General features: G+C 40.1%; 2 protein-coding genes across 4 annotated transcripts; both read left to right on the plus strand.

Annotated features, from left to right (window-relative positions):
* The first annotated feature begins 370 nt into the window (after window positions 1-370).
* On the plus strand, window positions 371-8,412 carry slc25a33 (solute carrier family 25 member 33). 2 transcript variants are annotated; one of them, XM_071475980.1, is made up of 7 exons: window positions 371-560; window positions 2,470-2,643; window positions 4,004-4,081; window positions 5,306-5,406; window positions 5,700-5,766; window positions 6,654-6,934; window positions 7,037-8,412. In XM_071475980.1, the coding sequence occupies exons 1-7, from the start codon at window positions 520-522 to the stop codon at window positions 7,234-7,236; spliced, it is 942 nt and encodes a 313-aa protein (XP_071332081.1). In that variant the 5' UTR covers window positions 371-519; the 3' UTR covers window positions 7,237-8,412. The 2 variants fall into 2 exon arrangements, with proteins under 2 accessions (XP_071332081.1, XP_071332080.1); XM_071475979.1 differs by lacking the exon at window positions 371-560 and adding an exon at window positions 1,503-1,717 and having other exon boundaries at window positions 7,037-7,383.
* Window positions 8,413-10,202: 1,790 nt separating this feature from the next.
* LOC139620434 (galectin-3-binding protein) lies at window positions 10,203-17,445 on the plus strand. Of its 2 annotated transcripts, none has more exons than XM_071475976.1 (8): window positions 10,203-10,627; window positions 11,340-11,378; window positions 11,622-11,930; window positions 12,675-12,983; window positions 14,378-14,692; window positions 14,968-15,117; window positions 15,278-15,344; window positions 15,790-17,445. In XM_071475976.1, exons 1-7 carry the CDS (start codon window positions 10,597-10,599, stop codon window positions 15,319-15,321), a joined length of 1,197 nt encoding a protein of 398 aa, XP_071332077.1. In that variant the 5' UTR covers window positions 10,203-10,596; the 3' UTR covers window positions 15,322-15,344; window positions 15,790-17,445. The 2 variants fall into 2 exon arrangements, with proteins under 2 accessions (XP_071332077.1, XP_071332079.1); XM_071475978.1 differs by having other exon boundaries at window positions 10,455-10,627; window positions 15,793-15,930.
* The last annotated feature ends 119 nt before the right edge of the window (window positions 17,446-17,564 follow it).

Consider the following 17,564-nt stretch of genomic DNA (forward strand, 5'->3'; position numbering starts at 1 on the left):
TTTTGCAGTTAAACAGATTATGTACACAGAAGTGACATGGAGTAAAGCGGGGGTTTCTGGGGCCATTACGTCCTTACCCATGCAACACAGTTACACTTTAAATCATGGCCTGTGTTATAAAGCGAACATAGCTGTAAATTATTAAGTCTTCTATTTTACACTGAAACTGGTGAAGGTCAAGAGGGACTCAGAAGTTCAAAGGGTTGTTTTTAGGACCTCTGTTTGTTGTGGGTAGCAGTTGTGTAACCCCTTGAAAAAGACCAAAGACAGAAGGTGGCGAGCACATGTGCCTACGTCACGGACAACACCCCCGTCCGTCCCACTGACGTCACAACGAGCCACTCTTCAGGCCACCGTGCCGCTCCGCCCCGCACTGACAGGTCCACAGAGCCGGCACAGAGGCACGGACTAAAGGCGGCACACCGGGATCGCAAGACCGTCGCTCTGTTATTTCACCTGGGGACAATTTTAACAGAAGCATAATACCAGTATGGTGGCTGTTTGAAAAAGAAGAGAAAGATGGCGCAGAAAGACACGCTGCTACATCTCTTCGCTGGGGGGTAAGTCACGTTAACGACACTGCTTCCAACCGGAGAACGTAATTAATAACTCAAAGGTTAATGTAACATGAAGAGGTAACTGGAGTTTAGGCCACCTGGTGTTGTCCACCAAACGCCTGTGTCAAACTAGAGAGAATTTACTCTTTAATCTACAGATTACGGAGTCGGCACCCAGCATGCTAAAATATATAAAAGCGAGCTAGCTCGTGTTAGCATAGCACAACGTTGGGACTGTAAACGCATTTCTTTCACCGTGTTCTACGCCAGGGGACAAATGTCTCGTGTAAAATGATTTTTGTTAACGTTTTGAACCTTGGACTAATAACCTAGCTAACGTTGTCATGGGTTAATGAACCACCCGGTAATATCTTCGATTTCCATTGATCAGCTAACTCGCGTTACAGCCGTGTGGAAGTTTGCTAATGCCTCGTAGCTACCGTTAGCTAGCAAGTAATATCAAACTTAGCTGTTTGTATTCTGTCTTGGGAACCGTGTTCAAACTGCGTGTAACAACCTGATGTTTTAGGTAATACCGTATGTGGAAACTGAGGTTGAAATGTGTAACTCGAGACCGCGGGTTGGCGATTAGCTAAGTGTCCCCTGGCAATCATGGCTGGACGTGGCGCAGTCACGGGAGTAGTTAGCCTCTAGCTGTGTGATGTACTCTGCTGTTATGTAACACTTCGCCAGCAACCAGCTCCATGTACCGATGCCAATAACTGTCCGAAGAATACTATTCGTAAACCTCGAGTAATGCCGTATAGGTCTGTGCGCTGGGTGCACCCAGTGGACGTTAAGGTCACATTTAAACAACACTGGCTTCTTAAAAATGACGCCATTTTACCCTTGAAATGTTATGACGAGCCCAATTTTAGCTTCGCATGTGATCTGAACGTTTGATCTTAAAAATGCAAAATCAGTCTAACGTAAGATGATGTCATGAGAACACTTGCTGGTCCATCATATGCAGTATGTCGAAACGATGGAAGGAGATTTTTGCATTTAACTCTGGAGTAAACTGTTATTTAGAAAACCAGCTGTACTTGTATGACAGCATTTGGTCCATCGAGTGCATGTGGAATAACATCAATAACTGATGCACACAATGGACATGTTTGTCATTTTCAGAGGACTCACAAAAGAACCCATTGCCCAAGGTTTGTTATCTTTGTGTTTTGTGGTCGTGTCCACAACAGCTCCACAGCGGAACAACATAATTACATATTTACATAATGACATGTTTTTGTTTGTCAGATGAAGTTATGCAATATGAACAAAGACAATTCACTGTAACGTCTTCTATATAGTTTCTAACAATCAGACAGTGAGATAGATGGCTAATGATTAGTGAATGGACAAATAGGTCAGGTGTTACTTTTGCTAAGATGTTTGACTCTGTCCTTCAGACATGACACAGTATAGAGGCTTAGTCTAATCTGTTCCACACTTCTAAGATTGTCACTGACAAGGTTGCAGACACAGCTAAGAAAGGATGGAGCAGTGAGACGTGTAAAGTACCAAAATGAAATAACTTTTTGTGCTGAAATTGGAAAAGTGTTATCTAAAAACAGGCAAACAAGTCTTTCCAAGTGCAATTAGAACGTCTGAGCTGGAAAACACAGTGCACCACCTGTATTGGGTTAACTCTGAATATTTCCATTGCAGAGCAAGACAGTGGTCTTTGACAGGAATTGTTCATTGCACCTGGCCAGTTGGTCCCCAGCTGTGTTATCACTGAAAAATATCTTGTCAGTCAAGGCTCTTATGACTAACCATGCAAATAATAGCACCACATTAATCTAAGCAGCTAACCATTGTCTTGAAACATGAAAAAAATACATGTAGTGACCAATTGCCTACTTCCCTGTCCAATGCCCATAATCCTGATTTTCACGTAATTGATCTGCAGGTGTAGTGGTACAGTGGGAGCCATTGTGACTTGCCCCCTCGAGGTGTTGAAGACACGGTTGCAGTCCTCTGGCCTCACCCTCCGGCCCGTCTTCCAGGTCCAGCTGGGGACCCTAAGTGGCACTGGAGTTATTCGACCAGGGACTGTTACACCTGGGCTGCTGCAGGTCCTACGGTAAGATGTTTGTTTGTGTTGTTGTTAGGCAAACAGTGCTGAAGCATGTTTTTATGGATTGTCCCTTGAGGCATTCGTGTTTTTCTATCTGCAAAACAAAGGAACAAAATGTTCCCTCCTCACAGCTGGTACACTTTACGGTTTGACTGCGCTACCATATAGGGACAGGCATAATTATTACCTGCTGACATTTGGCAGTTAAAGTGTGACAACCTACTGAGTTTTGTCCTGCAAAGACCTTAGTGTTTAGGCTTCTCTGATGTTTCTACGTAACTAATTTGTCAAAAAAAAAAAAAACAGTGCTTGGTGTGTTTTGGTGTAGTTGTATAAGGTCCTGTGCAGTCCATGTGATTTAGTTCGTGGAAATACTTTGAAGAGCCTGTCATTTAATTTCTGCTTTCATAGTCTTAAAATGAAGGCCTCTAATCCTGTCCTACATAAAGTGGAGATTAAGCACACACTATTCTGCTTGTATTTAGTGTCCTAAACCAGCCGTTAGGGGTGACAAAAACATGCTTTCCCATGAGGCCTGAAGATGTGTTTATAATGAGAGGTTTTTGTGATGTGTGAGTCAGCTGAGGTAGGAGAAGACGAGAAAGAGCCCCAGTTAGCCAAGAGGAACGAGGGAAGGTTTTAAGCAGGGTGCTGTGTAAGTGTTATATTACACTCAGAAGACCAAGGCCACAGTCTGAACCGGTCTGGACTGGTGTATGCTGCAGCGGAGGCTGTAAAAACTACATATGCCTAAAGACAATTTTTGTCTTAGGATATAGAATATTTCAGGTGTTATGCTAGATTTTCAAATTACTTTAGCTGATACAAATAGGTCTGTCAGACCTGTTAGAGGGTTGTCTTTGCATTTACAGGCGTATCTTTGTGTAAAATGTGCAAGAAATTCAAGACAGACATTTAAACCCTTTCTCCATTCATGGGAAGCTGTGAGAGAAGTGGTGGACATTGCAGTTGTGACTGCCCCTTTGCTTGGCCCCAGGCAGACCTGACTGTCATCTGGAGAATGAAGGTCACTGCCCACAAAGAGTTAAAAACTCTGTGGGGATGTGGCCGACGTGACAAGCCAGACACTGAGGAGGGTACTGGCTTCAGTGTAGAAACCTATGCAAAACCAGCTCAAGTGAACAGGACTGATGTAACTCTTTGGGTGGTTGCAGGCTTGAGCTATCATACTCATACCCTTAGTAGTGCCTAGGATAATCCTACTGACCATTGCTGTAACAAATGTGGCGATAGTTCAATATTTACAATGAATATATATGAATAAAAATCTGAATTATCTTATCTCAATTGTATTATTCTGCTTTATTTATGTTTGATGGTATATGGCTGTTTGCTCTTATTTCAGATCAATTCTTGAAAAAGAGGGACCAAGATCACTTTTCCGTGGTCTGGGGCCGAACCTTGTTGGTGTGGCCCCCTCAAGGTACAGTGGAACCAGTGTCTACACCACACACTTTTGTTGCTCTAATGCCTCAGTGTCGTCCATCTCCACCACCATTCTTACCCACTGCAGTGTTGTTTAATAGAGTCAGAGTTAATGATACCTGTGTATTGCAAGCTGCTGCAAGTTAACAATAAAACACAATTGTTAAAAAACAACTAACAAAGCAGAGGCAAAGAAGGCCACAAAGGGAAGCAGTAGTGTTTTCCCAGCAGAGTCTTGTTTCTGTCTATCAGGACAGCTCACATCCTGGCTCCTAAGGAAAGAAAACAAAAGAGAAGGAAATTGTTTCTATTTTTTTAAATGACTGAAAGCATTAACTGGCTGTGTAAACAGGAAGCTGTTGTCATGGCAACAACTTCCAAGCCCCTCTCCACCCTTACAGAATTTTTGCAAGTCAGGCGCTTAGTTTGTTTAGGTTAGTGTCTGTCAACAGGATTAGGCCTCTGTATTTGCATTTAATTAAATTTTTTCTTTAGTCGTGACAAGATGAGATAAGAACAAATGAGGAACTACATTCAAAGTTTCACAGACAGAGTTTCGGGAATTTAACTGATGTGGTCATGAGAATAACTGGATAATGATTGATCTATTTTAAATTTGTGTCTAACACTTTGACAAGAAGTTGTAACTAAATCTGAGTCTTGTATGGGTACACCTTTTGTAAAGTTTCAGTTTCACCCTTGTTTTATTATTAGTAAAACACATAGTCAGAACTTTGTCCTGTTGACTCATGAATGATAATCTTGGAATAATATGATCATAAAGTGAGTAGTTCTAATGCATTTGTCACACAATGCTGAGAACCTTGTCAAATTGAAAGGGGTCATGGGTTACCTATAATTTGCCCATGGTTAATGAGTAGCTACAGCATCAGCCTTTGCTCAGTAATTCCACCGTCCTTCCGTTCCTATGGCCAGAGCGGCTCTGTGGGTAACTGTGGTGCCCAGTGCTTATTCAGCCTATTCTGGTGCAGTGACAGTTTGTTCCAGAAACCAAGCAGAGAGCAGGCACCAGGAAAAAGACTGCTCTGGATACACTCTGTCAAAGGCTCACACCAGCCCAAATGGAATCATTTACATAATTGCACAGCTTACATGAAACCACATTCACATATTCAAAATGCACTCATATTTAAGCACTGTGTGTTAATCGTTGCTGTTTCTTCTGTGTAGAATTCTTACCAGTTTGTTCTCTGTGTTACAGAGCCATTTACTTTGCTGCATACTCGAAATCTAAAGAAATGTTCAATGGGTTGTTTGTCCCTAATAGTGGAGTGGTGCACATGTCGTCTGCTGGTGTTGCAGGTGAGCAGTCTACATATTCCCCTTTGTTGTATAAAGGCCTTTTTGAAGCCTCTAAATTGAACATTATTAGCTTCATAGGTTGGAGTTATCTTTATTGCATGGCAATAATCTGACTGCAGTACATTTTGCAGAGGTTTATGCTGTTGCTGTGTATTCATGCTGTGATTTCCCTCAATGAATTCAACGAAAACAAATGATGATCTTCACAACTTTATTAAGAATTACACTGAGGGGATAATAATCTCGGTACCCTATTGTGTAAAACTGAATATTCTTTTGTCGCTTGTCCTCAGCTTTCGTTACTAACTCTCTGATGAACCCCATCTGGATGGTCAAGACCAGGATGCAGCTGGAGAGAAAGTTTGTACACTCTTTATTTCACCTGCTCTGTGTGTAGTTGTATTATTTATCTCTTGGCAGACTGCAGTGTAAAACAATCTCACTTATTTAAGTGACTCTACTGGTGTGCAGGTCTTTCACATAAATGTGACCTTTGACAGATACCTTTAACAGAGTCTGCCTTCATGGTACTGTCCTTGGATTACGCAGTGCATGAGACCGAGCGTGTGACCTGGCGCCATAAATACACAGTGCTGACGCACTGTCCTGCGTCCAGAAGAAGAGTCTATATTTACATTATCAAGTACAGGGCAGTAGTATTATGTGAGGTCACTGAAACGGGTCTTTAAAGAAGACCTGTCCTGCAACACAAAATGGTGGCTTTAGGAACGAAGGAGCACAAAGGAGTGAATGATTTCAAACAAAATTAACTTAAGGTTTGACTAGTTACTGATTCACCCAATAAGGAAACAGTAGGATGTTATATCTTAGATGCTTAGATGATAAACAGAAAATTAGCAGGTTTCAAATTGTATTATCATTTATAAGATTGAAATGCTACAATTGAGAAAACTTCTCAAATTTCATATTAGGACTTGAGCTGTTTGTCAGACTTGTTGGCCTCTGGCACCTTGTGATGGGCATTCATTACACTTGGCATTTTGTAGACTGATTAAACAAATATAAAAGATCTAAGGTCAGCAATAGTTAAAATAGTTGTTAGTTGTAGTCCTTCTCATAGTGTGTGTGTATGTGTGTGTATTTATTTATTTATTTATTTATTTATTTATTTATATATGTGTTCAATATATATATTTTTTATTATTATTATTATTATTATTATTATTTTATTTTTATTTTTTTCTTTCTGTTTGGCACTAATGAGCCCGACCTGTCTGATCTTTCAGAGCCAGAGGAGAGAAAAAGATGAACGCACTGCAGTGTGCTCGCTATGTTTACAAAACAGAAGGGATCCGGGGCTTCTACCGAGGCCTGACCGCATCTTATGCCGGCATCTCGGAGACCATGATCTGCTTCCTCATCTATGAAACACTAAAGAAACACCTCGCCAAGAGCCAATTCGCCTCCCCCAATAGCGAAAAGGAGAAAGGAGCATCAGACTTCCTGCGTTTGATGATGGCAGCTGCTTTTTCAAAGGGTTGTGCGTCCTGCATCGCATACCCGCATGGTAAACGCCTTGTTGTTGTTTTTTCTTGGGAAAACCTAATGTCAGAGAGAAGTGTTTATATTCACTTACATGACTAATACTTTTTGTTGTTTGTCTCCACAGAGGTCATACGGACGAGGCTGCGAGAGGAAGGCAGCAAGTACAAGTATTTCTTCCAGACGGGGAGGTTAATAGCTGTGGAGGAAGGCTATGCAGCTTTTTATAGAGGACTCATTCCACAGCTAATTAGACAAATCCCCAACACAGCCATCGTCCTCTCCACTTATGAACTCATTGTCCATCTGCTGGGAGAGTCCAAGTGAAGACATGTTTGAAAGTTGGCGTTTTCCACACAAACCCCGAGACACACTGGGCAAGAGACTTTTGAAAGTGCAACACATTCTGTACATATTTTGATGTGGTGCTACGGAGACTTTTATGATGGAACTGAAGCAGGTAGTACTGTTATCCAAAGAGCTAAATAGATTATTTTATTGAAAGCTTGTCATTAGGAGTTTATCAAAAGTAATTCAAGAAGTCATGGTACTTATTGAAACTCCAAACCTGTGAAAAAGGTCATCTTCTTAGAGGACTAGTGTTAAGTTAACTAAGTTATTTTGTTTTATTATTTTATGAAAGTGTTTGTTTCTTTTTATCAGTGGTAAATGTACCATCACACATGATTGTGCAGGTTGAAACATTTAGTTAACAAAAGGAGGTTATTCAGATGAAGTGCAAGTAATACTGCTGTCCATTGCAGTGTAATGACCACAGACCATTTTGAGATTTTTGTTTCACAAAAATAATGTTCTGGTTTTGAAGTTGGAATTACAGAGAAATTTATCATATTTTTCATTAATATATATCTATATATACAAAAATACAGGGTTTTCTGTATTTTTTTTCTTTGTGAAAAAGATGGTCACCTTTTACAATATAATGAGAACTTGGATGCTGTTTTGACCAGTGGCTCAATAAACTGCATCAAGAAACTACATCAGCTGGTTGTTGACCTTTTAGTACCGACGTAATAATTCTAAATAATAATCTACATTTAGTTTGTAGCAAGCACAAAAGTAGAGCAGGGCTGTTTCATTGTCCATATGGATTTGGCTAAAAATACATAAAATTATTTTATCTTGTTTATTACACACACTTAAATACAAAGCTCATGCAGGAAATGTATATGTGTGAGGGTGTGGTAGAAACCTGTAATGCCTCGTATCAAAACCACACCCAAAAGATAAAATGCAGTACAATACAGGAAGAACTTGGGTGAAAAAAAAATGTCTTGAGTCAGAGCTTTCTTTAAGGATTTTAATTTCATTCCACTTTTACAACTAAATGTCTCTACATATAAGTATGCCTGCCTTTTGCTTGCTACTGGTGTTCATACTATGACTGAATGTCAAGATGTGTTTTCTAATCATTTTCTTCTACATACTGTTATTTGCTGACAATGTGTTACTTTTTTCAGTAAAACCTACTCACCTCACCTCCAGTCACAGATCTGGAAAACAGTCTCACACTGTCTCCATATATGCCTCTAAAAATAATCACCCTCTTGGGCGTTTCATGCTTTAATGTTTTACAACAAGTTAGTATTTTATGACCCAGAGCAACATAAAACGTTGATGCCAAAATGGCTTAAATGAGATATAAATACTACAAATATAAAAATATATAAGTTTTTCAAATCGCATTACTGTTTCTGGACTGGATTAAGGTCTAGACTCTGGTTTGGCCATTTTCAGTACTGTGAAATTGTTGTTTTGGAGCCATGCCTGTAACTTTGGCATTATGTTTTAACATTATGTTTCACATGGAAAATAAGTCCAGCAAGCTGCAGGTCTCTTTCAGACTGAAGCAGGTTTTGAAGATTTCTTCTGTATTTTGCTAAATTCCTTTGATGTCGCAGGCCTTCCACGACATGAACATAAATAAAGCAATAATATGATGCATATGTATGTAAGCATATTTGGTCATAATACAGGAAGAGGAAAATAAAAAAGCCACCCTGGGCTGCTGGAAAGCCAAGTCATGTATGACAGGAAAATGATATGAAAAGGAAAATATGTAAGTAAGTCACTTGATGTGTGAAACCATTTTAACAGTCAGGCATCATTCAGCAAAAATGTCTTCCTCCTGCTCTGGTTTTGGTTGATTTACCCACATTGTCCTCCCTAACAAGGAAGAACACGCTCATGACTAAAGGGTTTTACATGGAAATGAGACATCTTGTGTTGGTGTTAAATTTCTGAACAGTAATGTCAACAATAACTTGATGAACTTTAATCTTAATCTCTCTGAAATGCGCACAGGGTATCGTAAACCCACAGTGATCAGGGTTTTATGACCATGATTAACATAAAAATATTATGTTCAATGCCAAATTAAAGGCAAATTTGTACACAAAGACCTAAATGATGCATAAATATAAACAGAACTATTAATTGCAAAATTCATAATGATTATGCAGAAGACATCCACTTGGTTTAGCTAACTCAGAGTGCAGACTTGTATCATTAGCTTCAGCTGAACTTTCGGAAGCATTTTACACAAAACAAGGACTGTGGATTAAAGCGGGGGTGTCTTTGCAGCCAGTGTGTACAGGAGGAACAAATAGAGTGACCAGTAATGCTTTCAACCTACATATGGGTTTGTCATTATTGCATTAAGATAGACTTGAAAATCTCTCCTTTAATGCCTGTTTGTATTGGTAAGTGTTGGTAAATGATGTATTAGCCATTAATACAGCCATCAGTTACAACTTAAAAACCTATTGTAAAGGCTGATTTATAAGAAAGTGGTACTCTATACAGTTATCCTGTGGTGAAATATTATTTGACTTCAGATTTGCTGTGCGGTCATTTGATTTAACACATTAAAGGGTCAAAAAATAAATAATTCAAGACAGTCTGAGGTTAGATAAAATAAAAAGCCTTTCAATACCACAGAACAGAAACCAAGGCTGGCTTACAAACCAGTCAAAGCGAAGTGAGCAAATTCCCATGGAAGTGATGAAAATGTTCACACGCATTTTTATCTCTTCCAATTCTATCAGTTAATTCCTGTTGTTTCCACCCCTCATGGTCCTCCACCGCAGCATCATTTTAAGATACGTACATGACTTTGTATGTCCCAGGATTTTTGGCTACGCCCCTGCGTAAAGTCGTGATCCTCCATAGAGAGGAAGCTAGAGGGTTAAATGCATCGCTGCGGCGGTGTAGTGACCTCTGTCTGCCGCAGGGAGAACGTCTCAGCGCCGGGATTCATGGGATAAACTGCTGGACTACTGACGTGAGAACGGCGGCCTGACGGCATGTAGCTTACCCTGCGCTGTCCCAACAGTCCCCTGGACGTCTCGCCGTTGTGAGAGTCCCCCACAGCCTCACTTGGTTTCGAGACAAGAATTCAATTTTAGTATTATTATTTTTTTTAATCTAAACTATTGGCTATTGACAATGCCTAAAACTAACTTACACCCGCGCCGTTAAGTGTAGGTTGGTCAAAGTTGCTTAGCCGTTAGCTCCTAGTTCAGTTAGCCAATCCAAGTGTTTCCAGCGCGACACAAGCCAGCTAATGTCTTGTGCGGTCGCTGCCTTTGAACGACTGTCGGCACCATCACCGGGACAACGGGCCACCTTACCCCCCGGCCGTCTGATGGAAAGGTGAGGGGGACGATGCTGAGATTCCTCCACATCCTTTTAACAGGTGAGTCAAGGCAGCTAATAGCGGTTAACTCAGCTCGTTTGTCAGCTAGCTAGGTCTGAGGCAGGACCAGCTAGGTACCTTATTATGCAATAGAATAACCGTAAGGGTTACTACATTACATTCACCTTCAGAAAAGAGTAGCAGTGGTGTCTGGCATGTGTGACTTCCAAGACATTATCTTGAAATTATGACTTAAATTTTGTTTTATATCGTTAATTAACATTACGAGAACCGCTTCTCTTTAGTTAGCTTTAAATGTAGACCTGTTGGTTACATGTAAACATACTTTAGAATACCTTGCTAAAGTTATAGAAGTATAACACCACTCTGCAATGCATAAGCTAGGATACTCATGAAGATTAGAAAGGCGCTGAATCAACTGGATGGTCATTTAGGAGGCTGTAGTTTGTTAAACTGACAAGTGTTATAATATGCAGTTCAGCCTAATTTCTAAGTAAAGCTAAATGTGGTTAACAACCTATTAGAAACATCTCTCAATGATATGCAATACAGCTGTTCCAACTGATCTGAACATAAAGATAAAGATTCATTAATTACAGGACTGTTGTATTAGATGGCATTAATTTGGCTAGTGTTAAGTGTACCTCAAAGACTGCCAACTGAGTGAAAATAGCTGCTATTGTTGACATTTTGAATGGATTTTTATCTGTTTTTGTTTGAAAATAATCTCATGTTTATGATGTCCTCACAGGCCTGTTAGGTGCTCTATGGGATGGAGTTAATGCCTTTGGTAAGTCTGGTTTGCTTTAGACCTGCTGCATTCTCAGCATTTTCCACACTTGATTGAGGCATGTTCAGAAGCCTGACGCCAAAGCACTTCATCTACTCTTTAAAATTCAGACTCAGTGGTTTTATGTTTAATTCACAGAGATGACTATGATGGAGCCATTGAGAAATATAAAAACAAAAGTAATCTCACCACTTGTATATTGTAAGTCCATGCATCTTAAGATAATTTTTCACTGGTCCACAGGTGGGGTCAGACTAGTAGATGGGGAAAACAAGTGTTCTGGGAGAGTTGAGGTACTCCGCCATGACCAGTGGGGGACAGTTTGCGACCATGACTGGGACCTCCGGGAGGCTGATGTGGTGTGCTCGGAGCTGGACTGTGGCTTAGCTGAATCTGCCCTTCATGGAGCAGCATTTGGTGCAGGCAGAGGAGAGATCTGGCTACGGCATGTCCAGTGCACTGGGCATGAGTTCAGTTTGACGCGCTGTGCTGTTGTCCTCCACAGCAACTCCTACTGCACCCATGAGAATGATGCAGGGGTGAAATGCTCAGGTGAGACTCTAGTCTCTACCAAGGTGTACTGCCAGATGGTTGACTGAGTGATTTCTATTGTGTTGATTCATAGACGCTATGAAATGCTCACCTTAGTACATAGAAGACATGGCAGCTGATGTTACCATTGGCTCCAATTACACTGACACTTGAGCAATCAGGATCAGCTAGTACGTGTCAACGCTAAATCCTGTGTAGAGTAACCTGAACATTATAAATCCCAAACATCATAATTCAGACAAATGTCTGGAATACATAGAAATGATCTGGAAAACTGAGGTATGTATATTTGTTATCTCACAAGAGCATCCATCCATCCATCCAAAGACAGGTGAATGTACGGCTAGCCACATGCCCGCGCAAGAGTGCTTAGACACCTAATTTTCTCCTTTGCTATGTATGTTTTTCCTTCTCAAAATTGTCTTGATGGCTTCTCCTTCATCTCTTGGATTGTACTTCAATTGTATGTCATTTTGGACAAAAGCTTATGCCAACTGAATAAATGCAAATGTCCTTCCTCTGTTTGGTATGGTGATAGGTGGGCAGGGCAGAGAAATACATTTTTTAAGGAACAGGATAACAACAAAATGCCGAAGTAGGATTGTACAGTGAGATCATTGGGTACCTGGAACACTAGGCTAGTATTCAGAATAGCCTGCATGTCAGCATATTTATTGATAAGCTGAAGAATACGGCGCATTGGATCATCCTCACATTTTGTGATAAACCTGTCTTTTCTCACAGGTACCCTTTTTACGCCCACACTCACCCTGCTGTCACCTCACACTGTGTTCTCACCTGGGGAGGCTGTTCGCTTTGGCTGCAGTGTTCTCCTTGGTCACCACCTCAGTGACTTCCACCTGTACAAGGCTGGAGTGTCCACACCGCTGGTTACACAGAGGGCTGACCAGACCCAGACCAGAGTGGAGCTCACCCTGTCTGACATAGAGACTTTCCACCAGGGCAGCTACAGTTGTCGGTATAGGATCAAGAGCGGCTTTCCTTCTCAGCTGCTCAGCTCTCCACCCAGCAACTCCATCAACATCACTGTGGGTGAGTCATAACCACATTTTCTAATCCACAGTAACTCTATCATACCATTTAACTTTATTGTGCCAATCCCGATTCTCATTGCACATGGTTTTGTTGTGCAAGCTATATTAGACATTTGATTCCCTGGCTGACTCAGCATAATGGGTTTGCAGCACATTGGATTTTAATTTCTCTTAAGTCTCTCGAATCTGGTTTGGTTCAATTTTTACTAAATGTCTTTACTCTTAACTTAGAGCACATCTGAAACTTTGGTTTTGAGCACTGGAAATTCAATGTTGATCTTCGGGAATAGTGTGTGTAAAAAATTAATCTACACTTAAATGTGTATTTAGTTTTCAATTGCATTTTACTATCTTCTTGAGCCAAAGAATGTCACATGATGACACCTTTGCCAGCTTCATTTGCTGAAGAAGACTGTGAGATGTGGGTGACACTTCCAAAAAGCTGGCAGTCTGCATCTGAGCCCATTGTCACTGCTTTTGGATTTGCAGAAATCTTGAGTCAACAGAGATGGCTGATGTCTTATTTTAAAATATTTTATAATAAAAAAATGTGGATTTTGAGGAAAATTGTGGTTATAATATGGTTTAGACCCAAATCAGGTCACAACTGAATCAACACGTTTTGAGTCTGTCCTGAATTACCTTCAATAACCTATGGAATTCCTTTTTATTCATACCCATATATTTCAGTACCGTCTTGACAAAACTTCTTGACATTTGGTACAAACGTTCAATTGGACTCAAAGATGAACTGATTAGATTTTGTTGGTCAAAGGTCGAGGTTGTGGCGACCTCACAAAACACGGTTTTGGCCTTGTGAACACGATATCTCAGTAACGCCTCCAAGGAACTTCTTCAAATCTGGTACAAATGTCCACTTGGACTCAAGGATGAACTGATAAGCTCTTGGTGGTCAAAGGTTAAGGTCACGGTGACTACAAAAAAAGGTTTTGGCCTTGTGAACACAATATCTCCGTAATCCCTTGAGGGAGCTTGGTAAAAACATTTCATAGGACTTAAGAACAAACTGATTAGATTTTGGTGGTCAAAGGTCAAGGTCAAGGAGATCTTACAAAACATGATTTTGGCATTTTGAATGCAATATCTCGAGAACACCTCAAGGAAATCCCTTTAGATATGGCACAAATATTCACTTGGACTCAAGGATGAACTGATTAGACTTTGGTGGTCAAAAGTCAAAGGTCAAGGTCAGTGTGACCTGACAAAACACTTTTTAGCCATTACTCAAGACTTAACACAGCAATTATGACAAAATTTCACACAAATGGTTGAAATTTTGTATGACTGGGATGTAATCTTAAACTAGAGTGGTGGAGGCATACAATCGCGAGGCTGTAATTCTATTTTTTATTTTTTTTTGTCTTATCACAGTGGAACTTTTGACTCCCCAGCACTGGTACAACACGTCCACTGAGGCCCCGGCTGGTTCCGTCATCAAAGGCCACAGTTTTAATATCACCTGCTCCACCCCGCAGCAGTACCCTGGAGGTTCCTTCCAGCTGCGTCTGATTCGCTCCAACGGCACAGTGCGCCAGTCCCTGCCTGCCCTCACCCCATCTGTCACTTTTACCTTTCCCAACGCCCAGAGCTCTAATGAGGGCTACTACTACTGCCTGTATCGGGTCCAGCTGGGTGGACGAACCTTTGTCTCCAGAGAAAGCCAGCCCTTGCCTATAGCCATAAGAGGTGAAAACTGATAATATTATAGACCATAGAGATATGAAGAAAAGTGTTGTGTGTGGTGTGTGCTGGAAATCCGAATGGTTAAAAAACATTACGATACCATAATATTAATATTAATTTTACATCAGATAGCTTCTATGTAGGGTTTCCTGACAGTTGTTCACTGTACAGATTTTATGTTTCACTTGTTTGCAAGTGTACTTCAACTTGATAGTTAGTTGCAGCAGTACATGAAATTCCATCTATGGAAACTTACAGATAACTCCTCTGACCCCCAGACCCAGATCCAGTACTGAGTCCAATGGTGATCAGCTGGCTTGTGTCTGGCCTGACATTTGTCGTAGCTGTCATTATTATAATCATTGTGGCCAAGGTACTGTGTAACAAGGAGAAGAAGCCCTCTGAACTGGAGCGAGAGACCAGAACCTGTAAGTTCCTTTGTTTTCTTTTTTTTTCTCTTTTTTTTATTTATATTGCATTTATACTGTAGAAAGGGATGTAATTTTTAGACAGCATCCTGTATGTGTACCCATGATAATAAGGCTGGGCATACACTGTATGTTTTATTAAGTGTGCTTCTTTTTACAGGTGTGGACAACACTTATGTTGCCTTATCAATTAACAAGCTATGACGGGATATGCAGGCAGCAGATAGGTAAGAAAAGTATCGAAGTTCATGATTCTTGCACAGTATATAAAAAGTATTTACCACACTTGTAAGTTTTCATGTTTTATGGTTTTGCAACAATAAATCCAAGGGGATTTAATATTTTGTATCAATCTCCTGACTTGTGCTTTTCAATTACCTTTTTGTGTGTAGCTTGGAGTGTTCTTTTGTTTTTATTGTGTAGGTTTTGCCATGATATTGACTCACTAAAAGTTTCCTTCTAGTTTCAGGTGTATTTAATCTCAAATTAAATGAAACTCCTTGACTACACATGGGTCGTCTGCATTTAACTAATTCTAAAACCAAATGGGTGCACCAGTTTTGTCTTGTTGCATGTCTTGTTTAAAAAGGATGAATACTTGTCTATATCCATATTCTTAATCGTGCAAGAGTAGTGAATTAAAGTAGAGCATTTTGTGTTTCTCCTTTCTAGCAGAATCACTAGTGAGTGGAAAGCCAGAAGACTCACACCATGTCCTAAATGGATTGAGATGGCAGGGGACGCAATACAGAACCAAACAGCTTGGTTGGTCATCCACCACACCTTTGGAAAAGGCAGCAGCTCAACCCAGTTCAGTACAGTCTGGATGAGGCACAGCTTTGACTTGACACTAACATAGACCTAGGACTGTACTGCAGTTTTCTTTCTAACCAAACTTCAGGTTTGTGGCACTGCAGGGAACAATGGATATGATTGGCTACTAAGCATTGTGTTAAGGTGAGATGTAAGATAATGGCCACAGAGGACTGATAGACAGTAGAAACTATGTCCAGTTCAAAGTCAGTAGTAGTTCAGGTTAGGGATGCAGCGATTAACTGGTTTCACTATTAACCACACTTTAAAACGCTTATGTAAATTGTAAAGGCTCAGCTACACAAAAGGACATTTGGCGCAACTGAACTAAAACAAAGTTACACTAGTGGCGCACCAGCTTAAAGTGCTGCGCTTATCAAGAGAGTGAAGAGGGAGACTTTAACGTTACATTATCTTAACAATGGCAGAGGGACCAAGCAGCAAAACTTTATATCCACCGAAGAAACGCCTGATGTTAGTGTGGGAGCGTTTTGGATACGCCAAGAATGACCAGGGAGTTATGTAAGATGCCGGCTCACCTATGTGCAAAACCTGTCAGAATAAACAAACATGTCAAACTTGATGTAGCATCTGCGGGATTACCACACAGCTTTACACACCCATGTAAAGGTAATACTAACAACTGAGTTAAATTAAATTTGTGGCAAGTTAGTGAATAAAACATTGAGTTGGTAGGGAATTAAATATAAATGGAGATCAGTGAACTTAATAATTTATGAAAATAATTGAAATAAATATTTCAACTATTAGAAATTAACTTAAGTGTTAACTACAATTCCAAAACTCATTTTGGCATGATTTTTTTGTTAATTTTAGCCTAAGACTACCTCTACTGCTGACACCATCTGTTTTGTTTAAAAGGGAAATACTAACAAGGATGTTTGCAGAGCAAAGGTCGCTTACATTTAATTCCAAAGGGAGAGATAGACTTTTTGTATCTTTATTTATTATTTTGTACTGTATTATTTGGTTGCTGGATTATTTCTCTATTTCAAAAGGCAGCAATAAATAACACATTAAAATCTCAAAAGAATTCCCATGTGACATAATACATCAGTGGTCTTGTTAAATTAATGAATGCATAATAATCGTGAAACCATGATTATTCCTCGGACTATAAACGTACCATCAAAATCTATAATCGTTGCATCCCTAGTTCAGGCTGGACTTCAGATTCATGCAGACTTAACTGCTGCCATGACTCCAGATGTATAGTGTGGAAATCTGCTACAAAGAGCTAAACTGGGGAAACTGTGACATAGGTTCCTCAGGTTTCTGTGTTTATCCAGTTCAAAAACATTGTTTTATATTTATTAAAAGGCTCCACTAGCTTATTATGTACTTGCTTCCACAGATCAATGATCCTTAAAGGATTACAAGAAGTTTTTGTATTTTAAGTGTAACCCTACTATGCATCTTATGCTATTAACTACATGTACTGCACTTAGTGTGTAAGTAGAAACTAGAGTTGATTAAAATGTTGCTGTTGTTGGAGCTTCTTGTTTCAATGTTATTTTTTTTATCTTTACATGTGTTACTGCATGAACTGTGTAATTTATAGTATCAGATCAAACTTATCAGATTGTAGCTGACTCCTCCCACCCTGGACACAA

The sequence above is a fragment of the Trachinotus anak genome, unplaced genomic scaffold, assembly GCF_046630095.1.
Source record: "Trachinotus anak isolate AG129_WGS33_773 ecotype Australia unplaced genomic scaffold, CSIRO_AGI_Tana_v1 ptg000004l, whole genome shotgun sequence".
In the NCBI taxonomy this organism is placed as follows: domain Eukaryota; kingdom Metazoa; phylum Chordata; class Actinopteri; order Carangiformes; family Carangidae; genus Trachinotus; species Trachinotus anak.

Coding starts and splice junctions, on each gene's coding strand:
- slc25a33 (XM_071475979.1), top strand. CDS start 1,608: ATGACAGCATTTGGTCCATCGAGTGCATGTGGAATAACATCAATAACT. Junction 1,718..2,469: donor AAAAGAACCCATTGCCCAAG/GTTTGTTATCTT, acceptor ATTGATCTGCAG/GTGTAGTGGTACAGTGGGAG. Junction 2,644..4,003: donor GGGCTGCTGCAGGTCCTACG/GTAAGATGTTTG, acceptor CTCTTATTTCAG/ATCAATTCTTGAAAAAGAGG.
- LOC139620434 (XM_071475976.1), top strand. CDS start 10,597: ATGCTGAGATTCCTCCACATCCTTTTAACAG. Junction 11,931..12,674: donor TGCAGGGGTGAAATGCTCAG/GTGAGACTCTAG, acceptor CTTTTCTCACAG/GTACCCTTTTTACGCCCACA. Junction 12,984..14,377: donor CTCCATCAACATCACTGTGG/GTGAGTCATAAC, acceptor GTCTTATCACAG/TGGAACTTTTGACTCCCCAG.